We start from the raw sequence: 23,435 nt of genomic DNA on the forward strand, positions 1-23,435 counted from the left end.
GCCACCTGGGATCAATAGGGGGTGTAATGGCCGCGCCGGTTAAAACCGCGAGGCGCCGGCGCTTCAGCGGCTCTTGCAGAAGAGCTTGCGGTGCCGGGCGAGGGTGCTGAGGGTGGCGCCGGTGGCACCGGTGGCACCGCGCTGGGTGACGCGGCGCCCGCAGAGCCGCAGGTCCTGGATCAAGCTGATTTTGGCCCATGTCGCGGTGTCCGAGGGCCCGTCCACGGAGCAGCCTGGGGGAACAAAAGGGGTTGTTAGGGGGGTTTGGTTGCGCCGGTGCCTGCGCCGGTGCCCACGCCGTACCTGCCAGGCTGAGGAACCGCAGCCCCCGGCCCCGCTCGCCCAGCGCGTCCAGCAGCGCCCGCAGCCCCGTGACACCGATGCCGGGGTTTGCCGAAAGGTCCAGGGAAACCAGCGCCGGGCAGGAGCGGAGACACCTGTGGTGGGGGGAAGGGAGGGGGTGTCACTTTGTCACCCCCTGTGGCACCGAGGGGGTCACCTCCAGCCCCAGAGCCAGCACAGGGTCCCCAGTGGGGGAACCAGGACCCCCAAACCCTCTGTCCCCCTGCAGTGTCCCCAGGGGGGTCCACTCCATCCCCAGGGTCCCCATGGGGAGGACCAGGATCCCCAAGCCCCTGTCCACCCGCCCCGTGTCCTAATGTCCCCAAGGGAGTCCCCTCTATCCCCAGAGCCAGCACAGGGTCCTCATTGGGAGGACTAGGACCCCCAAACCCTCTGTCCCCCCATCCAGTGTCCCCATGTCCCCAGGGGGGTCCCCTCCATTCCCAGAGCCAGCACAGGGTTCCCATTGCAGGGGCCAGGACCCCCAAACCGTCTGTCCCCCCATGTCCCCAAGGGGGTCCCCTCCATCCCCAGAGCCAGCTCAGGGTCCCCATTGAGAGGACCAGAACCCCCAAACCCTCTGTCCGCCCATCCAGTGTCCCCATGTCCCCAGGGGGGTCCCCTCCATCCCCAGAGCCAGCACAGGGTCCCCATTGCGGGGGCCAGGACCCCCAAACCCTCTGTCCCCACATGTCCCCAAGGGGGTCACCTCCATCCCCAGAGCAAGCATAGGGTCCCCATTGGGAGGAGCAGGACCCTCAAACCTTCTGTCCCCACCCTGAAGTGTCCCCTTGTCCCCAAGGGGGTCCCCTCCATCCCTGGAGCCAGCACAGGGTCCCCATTAGGAGGATCAGAATCCTGAAACCCTCTGTCCCCCTGCAGTGTCCCCATGTCCCCAGGGGGGGTTCCCTCCATCCCCAGAGCCAGCTCAGGGTCCCCATTGAGAGGACCAGAACCCCCAAACCCTCTGTCCCCACCCCCCACAGTGTCCCCATGTCCCCAAGGGTGTCCTCTCCATCCCCAGAGCCAGCACAGGGTCCCCATTGGGAGGACCAGGACCCCCAAACCCTCTGTCCCCTTGCAGTGTCCCCATGTCCCCTCACCTGGCCACCTCCAGGACATCGCTGTCACCCAGGTGGTTCCCGGCGAGCGTGAGGTGGCTCAGAGCCCACCCGTCCTGCGGCAAAGCCACGCGGGGTCGGCACAACCGTGGGGAGTGCGGTGTCCCCACAGCGTCCCCACGGTGTCCCCTCACCTGCGCCAGGAAGCCGGCGATGGCCGCGCCGAGCGGCCGCGGCGCGAGGCCGGTGACGGAGCCCAGCTCCAGGCGGCACAGCCTGCGGCACCACGCGGCGTCCAGGAGCCGCTCCAGCGCCGCCGGGCCCAGCGCGTTGCAGGACAGGGTCAAGCTCTGCAGCCGCTCGGCCCCTGCGCAAAGGGACAAAGGACGGCGCGGTCGGTGCCACCGGGAGGGAACGGCGGCACCACCGGAGCCGTGGGGACGATCCCCAGTGTGGTTTGTGCTGGGGGACAAACACCAGCGTGGTTTGGGCTGTGGGGACAAATGCTGGCACTGCCAGAGCCGTGGGGACGAACTGGCATGGCCAGTGCTGTGGGGACAAACGCTGGCACTGCCAGAGCCGTGGGGACAAGCACAGGCATGGCCGATGCCATGGGGACAAACGCTGGCACCGCCAGAGCTGTGGGGACAAGCACAGGCATGGCCGGTGCTGTGGGGACAAACACAGGCACTGTCAGAGCTGTGGGGACAAGCACGGGCATGGCCGGTGCTGTGGGGACAAACACCGGCACTGCCAGAGCCATGGGGACAAATAGGGGCATGGCTGGTGCTGTGGGGACAAGCACAGGCATGGCCGGTGCCGTAGGGACAAATGCCAGCACTGTCAAAGCCGTGGGGACAAACACGGGCATGGCCGGTGCTGTGGGGACAAATGCCAGCACAGTCGGTGATGTGGGGACAAACACGGGCATGGTTGGTGCCGTGAGGACAGCACCGGCGCAGTCAGTGCCGTGGGGCCCGGTGACACTGTGCTGGTGCTGTGGGGACACGCGGTGACGCTGTGGCGGTGCCATGGGGACACACACTGGCGCGGTCGGTGCCGTGGGGCCCGGTGACGCTGTGGCAGTGCCATGGGGACACACACTGGTGTGGTCAGTGCCACGAGGACAGCACCGGCGCAGTCAGTGCCCTGTGGCCCGCTGACACTGTGGCAGTGCCGCGGGGACACACGGTGACGCTGTGGCAGTGCCGCGGGGACACACGGTGACGCTGTGGCGGTGCCGCGGGGACTCACCGCTCAGGCAGAAGGCGGCGGTGAAGCCGCAGGCGCGCAGGCGCAGCGCGGTGAGCGCCGGGCAGCCGCGCAGCAGCTGTGCCAGGGGCCCGCAGGCGGCGTCGCCCAGCGGGTTCAGGCTCAGGTCCAGCTCCTGTAGGCTCTGCCGGGACAGACGGATGGACAGACGGGGTCAGGGGACATAGACGAGGTTTAGGGGACATCGTGAAGTGTAGGGGACAGATGGATGAGGTTTAGGGGACAGATGGATGAGGTTTAGGGGACAAAGGTGAGTTTAGAGGATGAGGGCGAGATTCAGGGGATGGAGGAAGGGTTTAGGTGACATAGATGAGGTTGAGGGGACGCACACAAGGCTTGGGGACACAGAGGAGACTGGGGGGACACAAACAAGGTTGAGGGGACACAAGGCTGAGGGGACACAGAAGAGGTTGAGGGGACACAGAAGAGGTTGAGGGGACACAGATGACATTTGGGGATGCCCCCCTTTCAACCACACCAACCCCCTGTGGCCAGAGCCATGTCCCCACTGCCACCCCCATGTCCCATGTCCCCATTGCTGCCCCCACGTCCCCACTGTCACCTCCACGTTCCACCCTGTCCCCACTGCCATTCCCACATTCCATGTCCCCGCTGCCATCCCCACGTCCCACCACGTCCCCACTGCCACCCTCACATCCCCCCACGTCCCCACTGCCACCCTCACATCCCACCCTGTCCCCACTGCCATCCCCCCATCCCATGTCCCCACTGCCACCCCCACATCCCCCCATGTCCTCACTGCCACCCCCAGGTCCCCCCATGTCCCCACTGCCACCCCCATGTCCCCACATCCCCATTGCCACCCTCATGTCCCCACTGCCATCCCCACGTCCCACCCTGTCCCCACTGCCATCCCAAGGTTCCCACTGCCATCCCCATGTCCCCCCACGTCCCACCGTGTCCCCACTGCCACCCCCATGTCCTCACTGCCACCCCAGGTCCCCACTGCCACCCCCAGGTCCCAGGTCCCCACTGCCACCCCCAGGTCCCCCCCATGTCCCCATTGCCACCCCCACGTCCCCACTGCCACGTCCATGTCCCAACATTTTCCCACTGCTACCCCCACATCTCATGTCCCCACTGCCATCTTCAGGTCCCCCCATGTTCCACCATGTCCCCACTGCCACCCCCACATCCCAGGTCCCCACTGCCACCCCCAGGTCCCAGGACCCCAACACCATCTCCCATGTCCCCACTGCCATCCCCACGTCCCCCCACGTCCCCACTACCACCCCCAGGTCTCATGTCCTCATTGCCGCCCCCATGTCCCCACTGCCACCCCCACATCCCATGTCCCTATTGCCACCCCCACGTTCCCACTGCCACCTCCATGTCCCACCCTGTCCTCACTGCCACCCCCAGGTCCCATGTCCCCACTGCCATTCCCACATCGCCCCACATCCCCACTGCCACCCCCACGTCCCATGTCCCTACTGCCATCCCAAGGTCCCCACTGCCATCCCCATGTCCCCCCATGTCCCCACTGCCACCCCCAGGTCCCACGTCCCCACTGCCATCCCCAGGTTCCCCCACGTCCCCACTGCCACCCCCAGGTCCCCGTTGCCATCTCCACGTCCCCACTGCCATCCCCACATCCCACGTCCCCATTGCCGCCCCCACGTCCCCACTGCCACCCCCAGGTCCCCATTGCCATCTCCACGTCCCCACTGCCACCCCCACATCCCATGTTCCCATTGCCACCCCTACGTCCCCACTGCCATCCCCACCTCCCCACTGCCACCCCCATGTCCCCACTGCCACCCCTAGGTCCCCCCACGTCCCACCATGTCCCCACTGCCACCCCCCATCCCCAGTGTCCCCGGTGTCCCCGGTGTCACCTGGCAGGCGCCGGCGGTGCCGGGGGGCGGCAGCAGCCCCCGCAGCCCCTGTGCCCCCAGGCGGTTGGCGCTCAGGTCCAGCAGGAGCAGCCCGGGCAGCGCGGCCAGCGCGGCCGCCAGCTCGGGGACGGTGACATCGGCCAGGCCGCACGCCCGCAGCCGCAGCTGCCGCAGCCCCTGCAGCTTCAGCGCCCGCAGCAGCGGGGGCAGCCGGGGGGGACGCAGCCCCAGGGACCCCCCCAGCGCCAGCGCCGGGCTCTGCTCCCCCCGCGCCGTCACCTGCAGCAGCAGCCGGTCGGGCTCTGCGGGGACAAGTGGCCTTTGGGGACATTGGGGACGCCCTCCCGGGAGTGTTCCCGGTACCTTGGGGAGCCCTGAGGCCCCTCGGGGACACCGCGGTGGCCCCATGGTGGATGGGGACATAGGGGACACTCATGGTGGGGACAGTCCCTGAGGGGATACAAGGTGGGGAAGAGGGTCCCCAAGGGGACACGGGAAGGGACAGTGTCCCCAAGGGGACATGGGGGGCCCAAAGAGACACAGGGAGGAAGAGGGTGGAAACAGGGTCCCCAAGGTGACACAGGAAGGGACAGTGTCCCCAAGGGGACATGGTAGGGCCCAAAGAGACACAGGGAGGAAGGGGGTGGAAACCGGGTCCCCAAGGGGACACGGGAAGGGACAGTGTCCCCAAGGGGACAAGGGGGAGGAGAAAACAGTGTCCCCAAGGGGACATGGGTGGGATGGGCAAGACTGGGTCCCCAAGGGGACATGGTGGGGCCCAAAGAGACATAGGGGGAAGGGGGTGGAAACAGGGTCCCCAAGGGGACATGGGAAGGGACAGTGTCCCCAAGGGGACACGGGGGAGGAGAAAACAGTGTCGCCAAGGGGACACGTGGAGGGGACAGTGTCCCCAAGGGGACATGAGGAACATGGGGAGGAACAGGGTCCCCAAAGGGTCACAGAGGGGGACATGGCAGGGATAGGGTCTCCAAGAAGACGGGGAGGGGACAGTGGGGGAACAGGATCCCCAAAGGGATATGAGGGAGAAAACAATGTCCCCAAGGGGACAGGGGTGGAAACAAGGTCCCCCAAGGGTCACAGAGGGGGACAAGGTGGGGACAAGGGGCAGACAGGGTCCCCAAGGAGACAGAGAGGGGACGGGGTGGGGACAGGTTCCCTAAGGGGACATAGTGGGGGATGAGGGGGGACTGGGTCCCTGTGGGGACATGGGGGGAGTAACAGGGTCCCTAAGGGGACAGGTGGGGATGGGGGGAACACAAGGTCCCCATGGAGGGGACAGGGTCCCCAAGAGGACATGGGGAGGGGACAGTGTCTCTGAGGGGACATAGGTGGGAACAGAGTCCCCAAAGGGTCACAGGAAGGGACAAGGGGCAGACAGGGTCCCCAAGGGGACACAGAGGGGGACACGGCAGGGACAGAGTCACCAAGGGGACATGGGAAGGGACAATGGGAGAGCGGGATCCCCAAGGGGACACGGGGGAGGAGAAAACATTGTCCCCAAGGGGACATGGGGGCAACAGGGTCCCCAAAGGGTCACAGTGGGGGACACGGGGGCAAGAGGGTCCCCAAAGGGTCACAGAGGGGGACACGGTGGGGACAAGAGGGGACGTGGTAGGACTGGGGGGATGCAGAGTCCCCAGGGAGGGGACAGGGTCCCTAAGGGGACATGGGTGGGGATGCAGTCCCTGAGGGAGAACAGGGGGACACGAGGGGACACAAGGGGACACGGAGGGGACCCAGGGGACACAGAGGGGACACAGGGGACTCACCGGTGCCCAGGCTGTGACAGGCCCTGCGGTAGCGCTCGCCCAGGGGGGGCAGGTCCCAGCCCTGCACCTCGGCCAGCACCTGCACGGCACAACCGCTGCCACCGGGGACGGGGACACGGGGACACGGGGGACAGGGGGACACGGGGGGGGTCTCACCTCCTCGTTGCTCTGCAGCACGTCCCCCACGGGGTCCTGGGGGGCCAGCAGGGCCCCCTCCTTCTGCAGGGTGAGCCGGGGCAGCAGCCCCGAGCAGGCGTGGAACCGCTCGGCCGCGCGCTCCGCCAGCCAGGCCACCGTGTGCCTGTCACTGTCACACAGGGGACATGGGGACAGGGGGGTCACCAGGGGTCACCCACCCCGCCAGCCAGGCCACCGTGTGCCTGTCACTGTCACACAGGGGACATGGGGACAGGGGTGTCACCAGGGGTCACCCACCCCGCCAGCCAGGCCACCGTGTGCCTGTCACTGTCACACAGGGGACATGGGGACAGGGGGGTCACCAGGGGTCACCCACCCCGCCAGCCAGGCCACCGTGTGCCTGTCACTGTCACACAGGGGACACGGGGACAGGGGGGTCACCAGGGGTCACCCACCCCGCCAGCCAGGCCACCGTGTGCCTGTCACTGTCACACAGGGGACACGGGGACAGGGGTGTCACCAGGGGTCACCCACCCCGCCAGCCAGGCCACCGTGTGCCTGTCACTGTCACACAGGGGACATGGGGACAGGGGGGTCACCAGGGGTCACCCACCCCGCCAGCCAGGCCACCGTGTGCCTGTCACTGTCACACAGGGGACATGGGGACAGGGGTGTCACCAGGGGTCACCCACCCCGCCAGCCAGGCCACTGTGTGCCTGTCACTGTCACACAGGGGACATGGGGACAGGGGTGTCACCAGGGGTCACCCACCCCGCCAGCCAGGCCACCGTGTGCCTGTCACTGTCACACAGGGGACAGGGGGACAGGGGTGTCACCAGAGGTCACCCACCCCGCCAGCCAGGCCACTGTGTGCCTGTCACTGTCACAAAGGGGACATGGGGACAGGGGTGTCACCAGGGGTCACCCACCCCGCCAGCCAGGCCACTGTGTGCCTGTCACTGTCACACAGGGGACATGGGGACAGGGGTGTCACCAGGGGTCACCCACCCCGCCAGCCAGGCCACTGTGTGCCTGTCACTGTCACACAGGGGACATGGGGACAGGGATGTCACCCACCCCACCAGTCAGGCCACTGTGTGCCTGTCACTGTCACACAGGGGACATGGGGACAGGGGGGTCACCAGGGGTCATGGGGGGGTGACTGGGGTCAGGGGGTTCCCCCATTGCGTGGCTTGTCCCAAAGAGGGGATGTTGTCCCAAAGGGAGGGGGGGGGTCCAATCCCAAAGGGGGATTATCCCAAATTGAGGGGGGTCCAATCCCAAAAATGAGGGAGTCTTATCCCAAAAGGGTTGTTGGCCAAAAGGTGGGGATTGTCACAAAGGGGGGGGTGTTGTCCCAATAGAGGGGGATTGGCCCAAAAGGGGGGGGATTGTCCCAAAATGGGGGGGATTTGTCCCAAAATGGGGGGGGATTTGTCCCAAAATGGGGGGGATGTATCCTGAAGTGGGGGGTGCTTGTCCCAAAGAAGGGGGTGTCCCCAAGGGGGGTGTCCCCAAGTTGAGGGGGGGAGGGGGTGTCCCCAAGTGGGGGTCGAGCTCTCACCTTTGTGGCACAGGGATGAGGAACACGTTGTCCTGGACGCGGACGCGCACACGGAGCGCGGGCAGGGACACCGGCAGGGACACTGGTGGCGGTGCAGGTGGGGACACAGGCAGGGACACAGGCAGGGACACAGGCAGGTCAGGGGGGCTCCCCTCGCCGCCCCCCTCCGCGGGCAGGGGGTCCCCGCTCCCCTCGGGGGGTCCCCGTTCCCGGGACGGTCCCCTCCGCCCTGCCCGGCACCGCCAGGGTGCGGGGGGGTCGGCGCCATCGCTCTCGGTCCCCGTGCTGTCCCCCGAGGATGTCACCGGCTCCTGGGGGTCGCGGCGCGGCCGCTTCCGTCCCCCCCGGGTCCCCCCCAAATCATCCACCAGCCAGTCCTCCTGCGCCAGGTACTGCTCGGCCGGGATCAGCGCCGGGCGCGGGGACGGCACCGCGGCGCTGGGAGGGGACTTGGTGGCACTGAGGGACACGGTGGCACCGAGGGACGCGGGGGCACCGGGAAGGGATTTGGTGGCACCAGGAAGGGATTTGGCGCTGCCGAGGCTCCGGATGGCGGCTCCAAACTCATCCGGCTCCTCCAGCGCACGCTGCCGCTTCTTGACCGGCCGCAGCGGTGACATGTCACTGTCACCGTCACTGTCCCCCGGCGCTGTGTGGGACTCGGTGACCTCAGCGTCAAACACCTGCGAGTCCTGCGCTGGGGCTGTGGGGGGAAGCGACACCCTCAGCCCCATGGGACCCCCCGCAACGGGGTGTCCCCGTGTCCCCGCGTCCCCACCTCGTGCTGTGGCCTCACGCAGCAGCCGCCGCGCCGCCCGGCACCGGCGCCACGTGTCCTCGTCCAGCTCGGAGCCGTAGGTGCTCACCCACTCCTCCAGCGTCCCCAGCGGCGTCAGGCCCTGCGGGGACATGGTTGGGACACGGAGCTTTTCGTCCCTTGGAAACGCCCGGAGCGTTTTGGTGCTGCTGCTCCTCACCCGACAGCGCTCACCGGTTTTACACACCAGCATTTAGATTAGTGCACCAACATTTATATCAAAATAAACCACAAATTTGGTTAAATTCTTCTTTAGATCGGATAATAGGAACAATTTCTTCCCCAAAAGGCTGCTCAGGGCAGTGCTGGAGTCACCATCCCTGGACAGACGGACACGAGGTTCTCAGGACATGGGGCATGGATGGGGGGGTTATGGTTGGACTCCACGATCCTGAACGTCTCTCCCAACCGAAATGATTCTACAATCCTAAGTGATTTATGAAGACATTAAAGAGCATCGGCCATAAGGGAAGAAAAGCCTCCCCTATATCACAGAATCACGGGATTAGGGGTTGAAGGGACCCCAAAGCTCATCCAGTGCGACCCCCCCGGAGCAGGAACACCCAGCTGAGGTTCCACAGGAAGGGGTCCAGGCGGGTTTGAATGTCTGCAGAGAAGGAGACTCCACAACCTCCCTGGGCAGCCTGGGCCAGGCTCTGACACCCTCACCCCCAACAAGTTGCTTCTCCTCTTGCAGTGGAACCTCCTGTGTTCCAGTTTGCACCCATTGCCCCTTGTCCTGTCACTGGGTGTCACCCAGCAGAGCCTGGCTCCATCCTCCTGACACTGCCCCTTTCCATATTGATCCCCATGATGAGCTCTGAGGGCCCTTCACCCCCTAATCATGTCACTCTGTGATTCCTGGGGACCCCCAGGCCAGGCTGGACGGGCTCTGGGTGCCGATGTCCCCAAGGTTGTGACCGTGAAGGTCCCTCCAACCCAAACTGTGGGTATGTTCACCCAGCTGCACGCTCCCTATAGGGACCCCGTGCTGGCTCTACTGTGGGGACACACTGGGGATGGAGGGGACCCCACTGGGGACACTGCAGGGTGACAGAGGGTTTGGGAGTCCTGGTCTTCCCAATGGGGACCCTGTGCGGGTTCTGGGGATGGAGGGGACCCCCTTGGGGACATGGGGACACTGCGGGGGGCGGACAGGGGGCTTGGGGGTCCTGGTCCCCACAATGGAGATCCTGTGCTGGCTCTGGGGATAGAGGGGACCCCTTTGGGGACATGGGGATATGAGAAGGGGGGGGGGGGGGGGGTGGACAGGGGGCTTGGGGATCCTGGTCCTCCCCATGGGGACCCTGGGGATGGAGGGGACCCCCCTGGGGACACTGCAGGGGGACAGAGGGTTTGGGGGTCCTGGTCCTCCCAATGGGGACCCTGTGCTGGCACTGGGGATGGAGGGGATCCCCCTGGGGACAATGTGGGGGGATAGAGGGTTTGGGGGTCCTGGTCCCCACAATGGAGACCCTGTGCTGGCTCTGGGGATGGAGGGGATCCCCCTGGGTACAATGTGGGGGGGACAGGGGGTTTGGGGGTCCTGGTCCCCACAATGGGGACCCTGTGCTGGCTCTGGGGATGGAGGGGACCCCTTTGGGGATATGGGGACACTGCAGAGGGACAGAGGGTTTGGGAGTCCTGGTCTTCCCAATGGTGACCCTGTGCTGGCTCTGGGGATGGAGGGGACCCCCGTGGGGACATGGGGGGATAGAAGGTTTGGGAGTCCTGGTCCCCACAATGGGGACCCTGTGCTGGATCTGAGGATGGAGGGGACCCTTGTGGGGACATGGCGGGGACAGAGGGTTTGGGGGTCCTGATCCTCCCAATGGGGACCCTGTGCAGGCTCTGGGGATGGAGGGAACCCCATTGGGGACATGGAGACACTGCAGGGGGACAGAGGGGTTTGGGGTTCTGGTCCTCCCAATAGGGACCTTGTGCTGGTTCTGGGGACGGAAGGGACCCCCTTGGGGACATGGGGACACTGTGGAGGGTCACAGAGGGTTTGGGAGTCCTGGTCCTCCCAATGGGGACTCTGTGCTGGCTCTGGGGATGGAGGGGACCCCCTTGGGGACATGGAGACACTGTGGGGGGACAGAAGGTTTGGGGGTCCTGGTCCCCGTAATGGAGACCCTGTGCTGGCTCTGGGGATGGAGGAGACCCCCTTAGGGACAATGTGGGGGGACAGAGGGTTTGGGGGTCCTGGTCCCCACGATGGGGACCCTGTGCTGGCTCGGTGTCCCCGCGCTGTCCCCTCACCTTGGCGTTGCGGGCGGTGACCGAGGCCCCGTGGCGCAGCAGCAGCTCGGCCACCTCGAAGTGGCCGCAGGCCAGCGCATCGTGCAGGGGGGTGATGCCCTCGCAGCCCGGCCCCCCCGGGTCGTCCCGCGCCGCCCCCCGCTCCAGCAGCAGCCGCACGATCTCTGGGGGGAACACGGGAGGGCTTGGGGGGCTCTGCATGAACCTGGGGGGGTTTCTGCCCCTGGGGGGCTTTGCATGAACCTGGGGCGGTTTCCCACTCCTGGGGGGCTCTGCATGAACCTGGGGGGGTTGTGCACTCCTGGGGGGCTCTGCATGAACCTGGGGGGGTTTCTGCCCCTGGGGGGCTCTGCATGAACCTGGGGGGGTTTCCCACTCCTGGGGGGCTCTGCATGAACCTCGGGGGTTTCCCACTCCTGGGGGGCTCTGCCTGAACCTGGGGGGGTTGTGCACTCCTGGGGGGCTCTGCATGAACCTGGGGGGTTTCTGCCCCTGGGGGGCTCTGCATGAACCCGGGGGGATTCCCACTCCTGGGGGGCTCTGCATGAACCTGGGGGGTTTCTGCCCCTGGGGGGCTCTGCATGAACCCGGGGGGATTCCCACTCCTGGGGGGCTCTGCATGAACCTGGGGGGGTTTCCCACTCCTGGGGAGCTCTGCCTGAACCTGGGGGGTTTGTGCACTCCTGGGGGTTCTGCATGAACCTCGGGGGTTTCCCACTCCTGGGGGGCTCTGCCTGAACCTGGGGGGGTTGTTCACTCCTGGGGGGGCTCTGCCTGAACCTGGGGGGGTTGTTCACTCCTGGGGGGGCTCTGCCTGAACCCAGGGGGTTTCCCACTCCTGGGGGGCTCTGCATGAACCTGAGGGGCGTTCCCACTCCTGGGGGGTTCTGCATGAACCCAGGGGAGTTTCCCACTCCTGGGGGGCTCTGCATGAACCTGGGGGGTTTCTGCCCCTGGGGGGCTTTGCATGAACCCGGGGGGATTCCCACTCCTGGGGGGCTCTGCATGAACCTGGGGGGGTTGTGCACTCCTGGGGGGCTCTGCATGAACCTGGGGGGTTTGTGCACTCCTGGGGGGCTCTGCATGAACCTGGGGGGTTTGTGCACTCCTGGGGGGCTTTGCATGAACCTGGGGGGGGTTTCCCAATCCTGGGGGGTTCTGCATGAACCTGGGGGATTTGTGCACTCCTGGGGGGCTCTGCATGAACCTGGGGGGTTTCTGCCCCTGGGGGGCTCTGCATGAACCCGGGGGGATTCCCAATCCTGGGGAACTCTGCATGAACCTGGGGGGTTTGTGCACTCCTGGGGGGCTCTGCATGAACCTGGGGGGTTTCCCAATCCTGGGGGGCTCTGCATGAACCTGGGGGGTTTCCCAATCCTGGGGGGCTCTGCCTGCACCCCTGCGGGTTCCCCCCACTTCTGGGGGGGGCCCTGCTCACTCTGTGCCCCCCCCTGCCCCCCAACTCACCCAGGTGCCCATGGTTACAAGCCTCGTGCAGGGGGGTCCAGCCGCAGTAATCGCGGGGGTTCAACGGGTGCCCCTAGAATTAAAACAAACGGGGGGGCGGTGACAATGACCCCAAGAGGTTGTGGGGACCCCCCCGGCGCTGGGGGGGGTTCGGTGTCACCCACCTGCCCCAGCAGCAGCCGCACGCGGCGCAGGTCGCCCTCGATGCAGGCACGGTGCAGGGGGGTCTCCCCGCGCTCGTTGCGACGGAGCCACTGCCAAAGAGGGGGGGTCAGGGGACACCCCCACACTCCGCTATGGGGGAGGGGGAAACCCCCCCATAGCTTTTTTGGGGGGGGTCGGGGTGAGCCCCCCCCCCCCAAGGCTTTGCTCTTTGGGGAGGGCAGGGGAGGAGTGAGGGTCCCACTTTGGGGGGGAAGGGGTAGGGGGGAAATGGGGAACCCCAACACTTTGGGGGTGGCAGGGGAAGAGCGAACCACCCCATTTTTGGGGTGCCAGGGGAATGGGGGGAACCCCCCATTTTGGGGTTGTCAGGGGAACGGAGGGAAGAGAGAACCCCCATATTTTGGGGGTGTCAGGGGAATAGGGGGGATGAGAGACTCCCCCCACATTTTGGGGGTGTCAGGGGAATAGGGGGGAAGGGGGAACCCCCCCTTTTTTGGGGTGTCAGGGGAATAGAGGGGAAGGAGGAACCCCCCATTTTGGGGTTGTCAGGGGAATGGGGGGAAAAGGGACCCCCCCCCATTTTGTGAGTATCAGGGGAAGGGGGGCAATGGGGAACCCCCCCACTTTGGGGGTGTCAGGGGAATAGGAAGGAAAGGGGAACCCCCCCATTTTGGGAGTGTTGGGAATGGGGGAAGGGGGAACCCCCCATTTTGGGGGTGTCAGGGGAAGGGGGAACCCTCCCATTTTGGGGGTGTCAGGGGAAGGGGAAGGAAAGGGGAACCCCCCTTTTTGGGGGTGTCAGGGGAATGGGGGAAGAGGGAACCCCCCATTTTGGGGGTGTCAGGGGAAGGGGGAAGCCCCCCATTTTGGGGGTATCAGGGCAATAGGAGGGAAGGGGAACCCCCATATTTTAGGGGTGTCAGGGAAGTAGGGGGAAGGGGAACCCCCTCATCTTGGCGATGTCAGGGGAATAGAAGGGGGAACACCCATATTTTAGGGGTGTCATGGAAGTAGAGGGAAGGGGAACCCCCACATTTTGGGGGTGTCAGGGGCATAGGGGGAAAGGGGAACCCTCACATTTTGGGGGTATCAGGGGTATAGGGGGAAAGAGGAATCCCCCATTTTGGGGGTGTGAGGGGAATAGGGGGAAGCCCCCATTTTGGGGGTGTCAGGGGAGGGGGGAACCCCCCCATTTTGGGGGTGTCAGGGGAACAGGGGGAACCCCCCCCATTTTGGGGTGCCGCCCCCCAGCACCCTCACCTTGCGGCTCTGCCGTCGCCCGGGGACGCTCTTGGTGTAACCGTCCAGCTCATCCTCTGCAAGAGCCCCCCCATGAGAAAGAGCCCCCCAAACCCCCTCAGGGCCCCCCAAACCCCTCTGACCCCCCCCAGGAACCCCGAGCCCCCCACCCAGGGCCTCCCAAACTCCCCATGACACCCCCAAGCCTCCCCAGACCCCCTGTGAGCCCCCCCAGACCATCCCCATAACCCCCAGCCCTCCCCAAAGTCCCCTTAGACCCCCCCCAGGACACCCCCAAACTCCCCTAAACCCCCCCAGAGTCCCAAAGGACACCCCCAAATTCCCCTAGAACCCCCCATACCCCCCCCAAATCTACACAGAGCCTCCCCAAAACCTCCCCAAACTCTCTCAACCCCCCCAGGACACCCCCAAATTCCCCTAGAACCCCCCATACCCCCCCCAAATCTACACAGAGCCCCCCTAAAACCTCCCCAAACTCTCCCAAACCCCCATAGAACACCCCCAAACATCCCAGAACACCCCCAAGCCCTCCCCAAACCTACAAAGAGTCCCCCCAAGCCCCCATAGAACACCCCAGGACACCCCCCATAGCCCCCCAAACCTACACAGAGCCCCCCCAAAACCTCCCTGAACTCTCCCAAAGCCCCCCCAGGACACCCCCAAACCCCCTAGAACCCCCCAGAGCCCCCCCAAACCTACACAGAGCCCCCCCCAAGTCCCCCAGGACACCCCCAAACACCCCAGGACACCCCCCATAGCCCCCCCCCCAAATCTACACAGAGCCCCCCCAAACCCCATAGAACACCCCCAAACACCCCCATATCCTCCCCAAATCTACACAGAGCCCCCCCAAGTCCCCCAGGACACCCCCTAACACCCCAGGACACCCCCCATAGCCCCCCCAAATCTACACAGAGCCCCCCCAAGTCCCCCAGGACACCCCCAAACCCCTCAGGACACCCCCCATAGACCCCCCAAATCTACACAGAGCCCCCTAAACCCCCATAGAACACCCCCAAACACCCCCATAGCCCCCCCAAATCTACACAGAGCCCCCCCCCAAGTTCCCCAGGACACCCCCAAACTCTCCTAGACCCTCCCATATGGCCCCCCCAAACCTACACAGAGCCCCCCCAAACCTCCCTAAACTCTCCCAAAGCCCCCCCAGGACACCCCCAAACCCCCTAGAACCCCCCAGAACACCCCAAACCTACACAGAGCCCCCCCAAGTCCCCCAGGACACCCCCAAATACCCCAGGACACCCCTCCATAGCCCCCCCAAATCTACACAGAGCCCCCCCAAACCCCCATAGAACACCCCCAAACACCCCCATATCCTCCCCAAATCTACACAGAGCCCCCCCCAAGTCCCCCAGGGCACCTCCAAACACACCCCCATAGCCCCCCCAAATCTACACAGAGCCCCCCCAAACCCCCATAGAACACCCCCAAATCCCCCCCAAATCTACACAGAGCCCCCCCCAAATCCCCTAGGACCCCCCCAAGCCCCACTCACCGCTCTCAGACAGCTCCAGCTCGCTCTCCTGCCCCTCGCTGCTCTCTTCCTCCTCCTCTTCCTCGGTGTCCCCCCCCGTGTCCCCCCCCAGCCGGGCCATGGTGAGCGCGGCCCCGTTCGTGTCCCCCTCCCGCAGTTGGAGTTCATGGAGCTGCCGCAGCACCTGCCGCTGGGGAACATCAGATGGGGGGGTTATTGAGGGGCTGGGGGGGTTATTGGGGTCTAGGGGGCCTCCCTGGGGGGTCTTGGGGTGCTAGGGGGAGTTCTTGGGGCATTTGGGGGGCTCATTGGGTGGCTGGGAGGGGTTTACTGGGGGGCTGGGAGAGGTTAATTGGGGTGTTGGGGGTCTAGGAGGGGTCTTGGGGTGCTAGGGTGGCTTCTTCAGGCATTTGGGGGGGTTCTTGGGGTGCTGAGGAGCTCCCTGGGGGGCCCTCATTAGGGGCTGGGGGGGTTCTTGGGGCATTTGGGGGGCTCATTGGGTGGCTGGGAGGGGTTTACTGGGGGGCTGGGGAAGTTCTTGGGGTGCTCGGGGCATTCTTGGGGTGCTGGGGGGAACTAATTGTGGGGCTGGGGGGGTTTACTGGGGTGCTGGGAGAGGTTAATTGGGGGGCTAATTGGGGTGCAGGGGGTCTAGGAGGGATCTTGGGGTGCTAGGGGGGCTTCTTCAGGCATTTGGAGGGGTCTGGGGGGGTTCTTGGGGTGCTGGGGGGGGCTAATTGGGGTCCTGGGGGGACTCGTTGTGGGGCTGTGGGGGTTTATTGGAGCACTGTGGGGCTAATTGGGGTGTAGGGGAATTAACTGGGGTGCTAGGGGGGCTTCTTCAGGCATTTGGGGCGCCCTGGGGGGTTCTTGGGGTGCTGGGGGGTGCTCTCATTAGGGGCTGGGGGGGTTCTTGGGGCATTTGGGGCTCATTGTGGGGCTGGGAGGGGTTTACTGGGGGGCTGGGGGGGGTCTTGGGGTCCTGGGGGGACTCGTTGTGGGGCTGGGGGGGTTTATTGGAGTGCTGGGGGACTAATTGGGGTGCTGGGGGGGCTTCTTCAGGCATTTGGGGGGGCTCTGGGGGGTTTTTGGGGTGCTGGGGGGCTCACTGGGGAGCTCTCATTAGGGGCTGGGGGGACTTCTTGGGGAGCCAGGGGGGTTTATTGGGGGGCTGGAGAAATTCTTAGGGTGCTGGGGGGACTAATTGGGGTGCTGGGGGGGCTAATTGGGGTGCTGGGGGGGGGGCGTTCAGGCATTTGGGGGGGCTCTAGGGGGTTCTTGGGGCATTTGAGGGGCTCATTGGGGGGTTGGGGGTTTATTGGGGGACTTAAGAAGTTCTTGGGGTGCTGGGGGGGCTAATTGGGGTGCTAGGGTCCTCTGAGGGGGTTCTTGGGGCCCTGGGGGGGCTCATTTGGGCACTGGGGGGGACCCGTGGGAGTTTTTGGGGCCCTGGGGGGTCTTGAGGTGCTGGGAGGGTTAATTGGAGGGCGCTTGGGGAGAGTCTGGGGGGGTTCTTGGGGGTCCTGTTGGAGCATTTGGGGGTGTTGGGGGGCTCCCTGGGGGGCTCAGCAGGGGCAGGAGGGTCCTGGGGGGGTCATCAAGGGCTGGGGGTGCTTCTTGAGGCACTTAGGGGGGCTCATTAGGACACTGTAGGGGGGCCCTGGGGGGGCCAAATGGGTCCCTGTGGGAGACCATTGGGTCCCTGGGGGGGATCATTTGGGGCAGGGGGGGCTCCAGGGTTGCTGGGGGGGTCACTGGGTCTGTGGAGGGTTCTTGGGTGTCTGGGGGGGTCACTGGGTCTGGGGGGGGATTCTTGGGTCCCTATGGGGGCTCATCAGCTCTCTGGGGGGGTTTCTTGGGTGTCTGGGGGGGGGTGGTCAGTGGGGCTGGGGGGGATTCTTGGGTCCCTGGGGGCACCAGTGGGTCTGGGGGAGCTTCTTGGGTGCCTGGGGGGTCACTGGGGCTGGGGGGGATTCTTAGGTCCCTGGGGGGGCCCATCAGGTCTTTAGGGGGGTCAGTGGGTCTGGAGGGGTGGTCACCGGGTCCATGTGTCTCAGAATGGGGGGGTCCCCGTCCCTGTCCCCCTCACCTGCAGCCGGGGGTCCCCAGCACTCTCGGCTCGCGCCAGCGCGGTGTCCAGGCAGGAGTGGAGCTGGTCTGGGGGGGTCCCGGCCTCCCCCATGGCCAGCGCCATCCGCAGCCACGTCCGGCCCTCCTGGGGACACGGGGGGGTCACACCGGGGTGGGGGGGACACATGGAGACCCCCCCTTGGGGTCCCACACCAGCCATGGACCCCCAAGGGATGGGGGATCCCACTCAATGAGTCCTCCCCAGCACCACAAGAACCACCCCGAGCCCCCTCTAGCACCCCAATTACCCCCTCCCAGCACCCAATTAACCCCCCCAGATCCCCGCCAGCCCCAAATAAACCCCCTCAGGGACCCTCCATCCCCTGATGAGTGCCCCCAGCAGCCCAAATGAGCCCCCCAAGCACCCCCGCTAAATTCCCCAAGAAGCCCCCCCAGAACTCCCCCCACCCCTCAATGAACCCCTCAGCACCCCAAGAAACCCCTGAGCACCCCCAGACCCCCAAAAAGCCCCCATACACCCACCCCAGATCCCAATAAGCCCCCCCAGGGTGCCAGGCAGCCCCCCCAGCACCTCAAGAATCCCCCCCCAGGGCCCCAATGAGCCACCCAAAAGCCCCAAGAAGCGCCCCCATCCCCTAATGAGCCCCTCCAAGGCCCAAATGAGCCCCCCCCAGGGCTCCAATGAGCCCCTCAAAAGCCCCAAGAAGCCCCCCAAAAGCCCCTAATTAACCCCTCCAGGGCCCAATGAGCCCCCCCAGCACCCCAAGAGCCACCCCCCAGTGCCCTCGAGTGCCCAAATGAGCCCCCCAGGACCCCAATGAGCCCCCCCTCACCTCCAAAGCGTCCCCACGGTGCAGCGCCAGCTCCTCCCGGTAATGCTGCAGCGCCCGCGCGTGGTCCCCAAGGTCCCCAAAGGTGGTGGCCAGGGACACGTGGATCACGGCCACCTCCCCTGGTGGCCGCCCCAGCTCCTGCGCCAGCCCCAGCTGCCCCCCGGGGACCCCCGTTAGCGGGGACACCCCAAGGGGACACCCCCAAACCCTCCTCTGTGTGTGTGTGTGTCCCCCGGTGTCACCTGGCGCTGGTAGCACTGGACGGCACGGTCGAAGTCCCCGTGTTTGGAGAAGGTGTCCCCAAGCTGCTCGCAGAGGGACAAAGCCACCGCCGGGTCCCCCGCCTCCTCCAGAGCCTCCTGCAGCCGTGTCACCTTGGTGGCTGCAAGGAGGGGACAGAGGGGATATGGTGGGGACACCCAGAGACAGCCCGCAGGGTGGGGGGTGGTGTCCCCTCAAGTGTCACCCGGGGGACACTAAGCCATTCCTGGGGACATTGTTCCACCCTTGGGGACACGGTCCCGCCCCTGGGGCAATCACCCTGCCCTTGGGGACACCGTCCCACCCCTGGGGACACTAAGCCATTCCTGGGGACATTGTCCCACCACTGGGGACATCACCCTGCCCTTGGGGACACCATCCCACCCCTGGAGACACTGTTCTGCCCTTGGAGACATTGTCCCGCCCCTGGGGACACAATCCCTTCGCTGTCCCCTTATGTCCCTTAACTGCACAGAACAGGGGACAGAGCTGGGGGGGCCAGCAGCCCTCAGGCCATTGTCCCTCCCCTGGGGACATTGTCCTGCCTCTGGGGACACTGCCCCATGTCTGGGGACGCCATCCTGCCTCTAGGGACATTGTCCTACCTCTGGTGACACCAACCCACCCCTGGGGACACTGTCCTACCCTCGGGGACACTGTTCCACATCTGGGGACACTAAGCCATCCCTGTGGACACCAACCTGCTCTTGGGAACACTGTCCCTCCTCTGGGGACACCAACCCATCCCTGAGGACACTGTCCCATCTCTGGGGACACCACCATGTCCCTAGTGACCCCGTATCTGTCCCCAACTCATGGTATCACAGGCAGGGGCACAGGAGCTGGCGCTGCCAGGACCGCTGCACTCGTCCCACCCCTGGGGACACCAACCCTCCCATGGGCACCCTGTCCCACCCCTGGGGACACCGAGTCACTCCTGGGGACCCCGTCCCTGTCCCCAACTCCCTGTCCCCGTCCCCAGCTCACCGTATCGCACACAGGAGCACAGGAGCTGGCGCTGCCAGGGCTGCCGCACTCGTCCCACCCCTGGGGACACCAACCCTCCCATGGGGACCCTGTCCCACCCCTGGGGACACCGAGTCGCCCCTGGGGACCCCGTCCCTGTCCCCAGCTCACTGTATCGCAGTGCAGGAGCTGGCACTGCCAGGGCTGCCGCATTCGTCCCACCCCTGGGGACACCAACTCTCCCATGGGCACCCTGTCCCACCCCTGGGGACACCGAGTCACTCCTGGGGACCCCGTCCCTGTCCCCAACTCTCTGTCCCTGTCCCCAGCTCACCGTATCACAGGCAGGATCACAGGAGCTGGCGCTGCCAGGGCTGCTGCGCTCGTCCCACCCCTGGGGACACCAACCCTCCCATGGGCACCCTGTCCCACCCATGGGGACACCATCCCTGTCCCCAACTCCCTGTCCCTGTCCCCGGCTCACCGCATCGCAGGCAGGATCACAGGAGCTGGCGCTGCCAGGGCTGCTGCGCTCGTCCCACCCCCAGGGACACCAACCCTCCCATGGGGACCCTGTCCCACCCCTGGGGACACCGAGTCACTCCTGGGGACCCTGTCCCTGTCCCCAACTCCCTGTCCCTGTCCCCAACTCACCGTATCACAGGCGGGAGCACAGAAGCTGGCACTGCCAGGGCTGCCGCGCTCATCCCACCCCCGGGGACACCAACCCTCCCGTGGGGACCCTGTCCCACCCCTGGGGACCCCGTCCCACCCCTGGGGACCCCGTCCCTGTCCCCAGCTCACCGTATCGCAGGCGGGATCGCAGGAGCTGGCGCTGCCAGGGCTGCCGCGCTCCCAGCGCGTGGGCTCGTCTCAGCGCCCGCTTGGCCGCCCCGAAGTCCCCGAGACTCAGCAGCACCTGGTGACAACGGCCACACGCGTCACCGGGGACCCCAGATCCCACCCAGGGGGGACACAGGGGGTGCGCACCCCCCCCCCAGCACCCACCTGGCCGGTGCTGCTGCAGCAGTCGCTCTCCAGCGCCGGGTCGTGCAGTTTGCGGGCGCAGTCGCGCGCCCGAGCCAGGCAGCGCAGGGCCCCCCCCGGCTGCCCCCCCCGCAGCCGCAGGTGCCCCAGGTTGAAGTACGCGCGGTACAGGTCCTCGGCCAGCTGGCCCTGCCTGCCACCGGGTCACTGTCACCTCCCCAGGTCACACACACCCACCCCTGCCTGGCATTGGGTCATTGTCACCCCCAAACCCACCCCTGCCTGGCACTGGGGTCACTGTCACCCCCAAACCCACCCCTGCCTGTACATGGAAACATTGTCACCCCTCTGCATTCCCCAAACCCATCCCTGTCTGGCACTGGGGTCACTGTCACCCCCTAACCCATTCTTGCCTGGCACTGGGGTCACTGTCACCCCCAAACCCATTCTTGCCTGGCACTGGGGTCACTGACACCCCCAAACCCACCCCTGCCTGGCACTGGGGTCATTGTCACCCCCAAACCCTCCCCTGCCTGGCACTGGGGTCATTGTCACCCCCAAACCCACCCCTGCCTGGCATTGGGTCATTGTCACCCCCAAATCCATTCTTGCCTGGCACTGGGGTCACTGACACCCCCAAACCCACCCCTGCCCGTCACCGCGGTCGTTGTCACCCCCAAACCCATTCTTGCCTGGCACTGGTGTCACTGTCACCCCCAAACCCATTCTTGCCTGGCACTGGGGTCACTGACACCCCCAAATCCACCCCTGCCTGGCATTGGGTCATTGTCACCCCCAAGCCCATTCTTGTCTGGCACTGGGGTCACTGTCACCCCCAAACCCATTCTTGCCTGGCACTGGGGTCACTGACACCCCCAAACCCAGCCCTGCCTGGCACTGGGGTCACTGTCACCCCCAAACCCACCCCTGCCTGGCATTGGGTCATTGTCACCCCCAAACCCATTCTTGCCTGGCACTGGGGTCATTGTCACCCCCAAACCCTCCCCTGCCTGTCGTGGGGGTCACTGTCACCCCCAAACCCACCCCTGCCTGTCACCAGGGTCACTGTCACCTCCAAACCCTCCCCTGCCTGTCACCGGGGTCACTGTCACCCCCAAACCCACCCCTGCCTGGTACTGGGGTCACTGTCACCCCCAAACCCTCTCCTGTCTGCCGCGGGGGTCACTGTCACCCCCAAACCCGCCCCTGCTTATACATGGAACCATTGTCACCCCCCTGCATCCCCCAAACCCACCCCTACCTGTCAGTGGGTCACTGTCACCCCCAAACCCACCCCCGCCTGTCACCGGGGTCACTGTCACTCCCGTGTCCCCCAGACCCGCTGCCGGGGGCTCCTGCCCGTCCCCCCTTACTCAGCCAGGAAGATGCTTTTCTTCATGTAGTGCTCGCACTTGGCCGCGTCCCTCAGGCTGTCGTAGACCAGCGCCAAGTTCAAGTACAGCCGCGTCCTCATTTCCGTCAGCTCCCGCCGGGACACGCTCCCTGGGGACAAAACAGCCACACCGGGAGGTGACAAATCCCCCAGCCCGGGGCTGGAAAACCCACCCTGAGCCCCAACAGTGCCGCCTCACCTTCCAGTTTCTCCTCCACGATGGCCAAACTGGTGCGGAACGCCCGCTCGGCCTCGCGCAGCGCCGCTGTGTCCCCTCCCGCCGCTTCCGTGTCCCCTCCCGCCGCTTCCGTGTCCCCCCCCGGTGCGCGGCTCTCGGCCATGAACATGTACGTGCGGCCGATGGTGGCCCAGGCGCGTTGCTGCTCCGTGTCGTCCGAGAGGGACCGCGCCAGCTCCAGGTGCTGCCGCTGGTGCTGCGGGGACAGCGAGAAGCCTCAGAACCCCCCTCTAAATACGCCTTAGACCCCCCCCACCAAATATCTAGACCCCCACCTTCAGCGCCGCCTCGTAGTTCTCCATCTCGGCCAAGCGCTCGCCGATCTTGCGGTGAGCGACGGCGCAGCCGATGCCGTCACCCGCCGCCTCCAGCAGCCGCAGCTCCTGCCGATGCTCCTCCAGAGCCTCCTCGTAGCGGCCTGGGATGGGGAGGGGTGTCAGATAGAGAGGGGGGAAGGCTCAGGAGAAGCCCCCCTGAACCAACCAGCCCCCCAGACAAACCATGGCTGGCCAAGATCTCCCCGAGCTGGTTGCAAAGCGCCGCCTCTTCCGGCAGGTTCCCACCGCGCTGGGCTTTGTCCTTCGCCTTCTGCAGCTCTGGGAGGGGGGGACACGGTGTGGGACCCCCCTGCTCACCCCACGGATCCCCCCCTTCTCATCAGACCACCCTGTGCCCAGCGCAGCCGCTCGAACCCAGGGCATGGGGGGCTCTGCAGCCCCCCGGGGTGTGCGAGGCTTCCTGAGGCATTTAGGGGGACCCATTAGGACACTGTGGGGGCACCCAATGGGTCCCTGTGGGGATTCATTGGGGGCTGTGGGAGCCCTAGGGGAAACCATTTGGTTCCTGGGGGGGGTCATTTGGGGCAGTGAGGTGTGGGGGGGACACATAGTAGGGGGTTAAAGGGACATGAAGGGGGAAGGACTGAGGGACCAGGGGGGTGTGAGGGAGCCCGGGAGGGAGTTGAGGGGAAGGCCCAGGAGGGGCGGGAGGGTCCGGGCCCAGGGTGGCTCTGGGGAGCCCAGGGTGCTCGGGGAGGCCCCGGGGAAGCTCCGGAGCCCGGCGTAGGCCCCGGTGGGCCCGTTTGGACCCATTTGGGCCCGTTTGAACCCGGACTCACGGCGAATCTCCCGCTCCGCGCTCATCACCCGCCGCCGCTCAACCCGCCGAACGCCGT

General features: G+C 66.0%; 1 protein-coding gene across 2 annotated transcripts; it reads right to left on the minus strand.

Moving 5' to 3' along the window:
* Positions 1 to 6: 6 nt before the first annotated feature.
* Positions 7 to 23,435, minus strand: TONSL (tonsoku like, DNA repair protein). Of its 2 annotated transcripts, XM_065830543.2 has the most exons (25): positions 23,379 to 23,435; positions 22,762 to 22,857; positions 22,537 to 22,679; positions 22,223 to 22,457; positions 22,004 to 22,133; positions 20,652 to 20,823; positions 20,448 to 20,562; positions 18,659 to 18,798; positions 18,417 to 18,569; positions 17,582 to 17,707; positions 15,514 to 15,682; positions 13,998 to 14,053; positions 12,737 to 12,826; positions 12,573 to 12,645; positions 11,106 to 11,269; positions 8,805 to 8,925; positions 8,027 to 8,729; positions 6,481 to 6,631; positions 6,325 to 6,403; positions 4,535 to 4,836; positions 2,658 to 2,799; positions 1,598 to 1,770; positions 1,446 to 1,519; positions 304 to 437; positions 7 to 233 (listed from the first exon to the last, which is right to left on the minus strand). In XM_065830543.2, exons 1-25 carry the CDS (start codon positions 23,401 to 23,403, stop codon positions 64 to 66), a joined length of 3,936 nt encoding a protein of 1,311 aa, XP_065686615.2. In that variant the 5' UTR covers positions 23,404 to 23,435; the 3' UTR covers positions 7 to 63. The 2 variants fall into 2 exon arrangements, with proteins under 2 accessions (XP_065686615.2, XP_071659829.1); XM_071803728.1 differs by lacking the exons at positions 7 to 233; positions 304 to 437; positions 1,446 to 1,519; positions 1,598 to 1,770 and having other exon boundaries at positions 2,764 to 3,065.

The sequence above is a fragment of the Patagioenas fasciata genome, chromosome 2, assembly GCF_037038585.1.
Source record: "Patagioenas fasciata isolate bPatFas1 chromosome 2, bPatFas1.hap1, whole genome shotgun sequence".
In the NCBI taxonomy this organism is placed as follows: Eukaryota; Metazoa; Chordata; class Aves; order Columbiformes; family Columbidae; genus Patagioenas; species Patagioenas fasciata.

What these genes read in the sequence shown, in the direction of transcription:
- TONSL (XM_065830543.2), bottom strand. Translation starts at nt 23,403, where the DNA reads ATGAGCGCGGAGCGGGAGATTCGCC. An exon ending in GCGATCCCGCCTGCGATACG is followed by an intron (nt 18,799 to 20,447) that starts GTGAGCTGGGGA and finishes CCCTCCTTGCAG; the next exon opens with CCACCAAGGTGACACGGCTG. An exon ending in GATGTCCTGGAGGTGGCCAG is followed by an intron (nt 438 to 1,445) that starts GTGAGGGGACAT and finishes CCCCCACCACAG; the next exon opens with GTGTCTCCGCTCCTGCCCGG.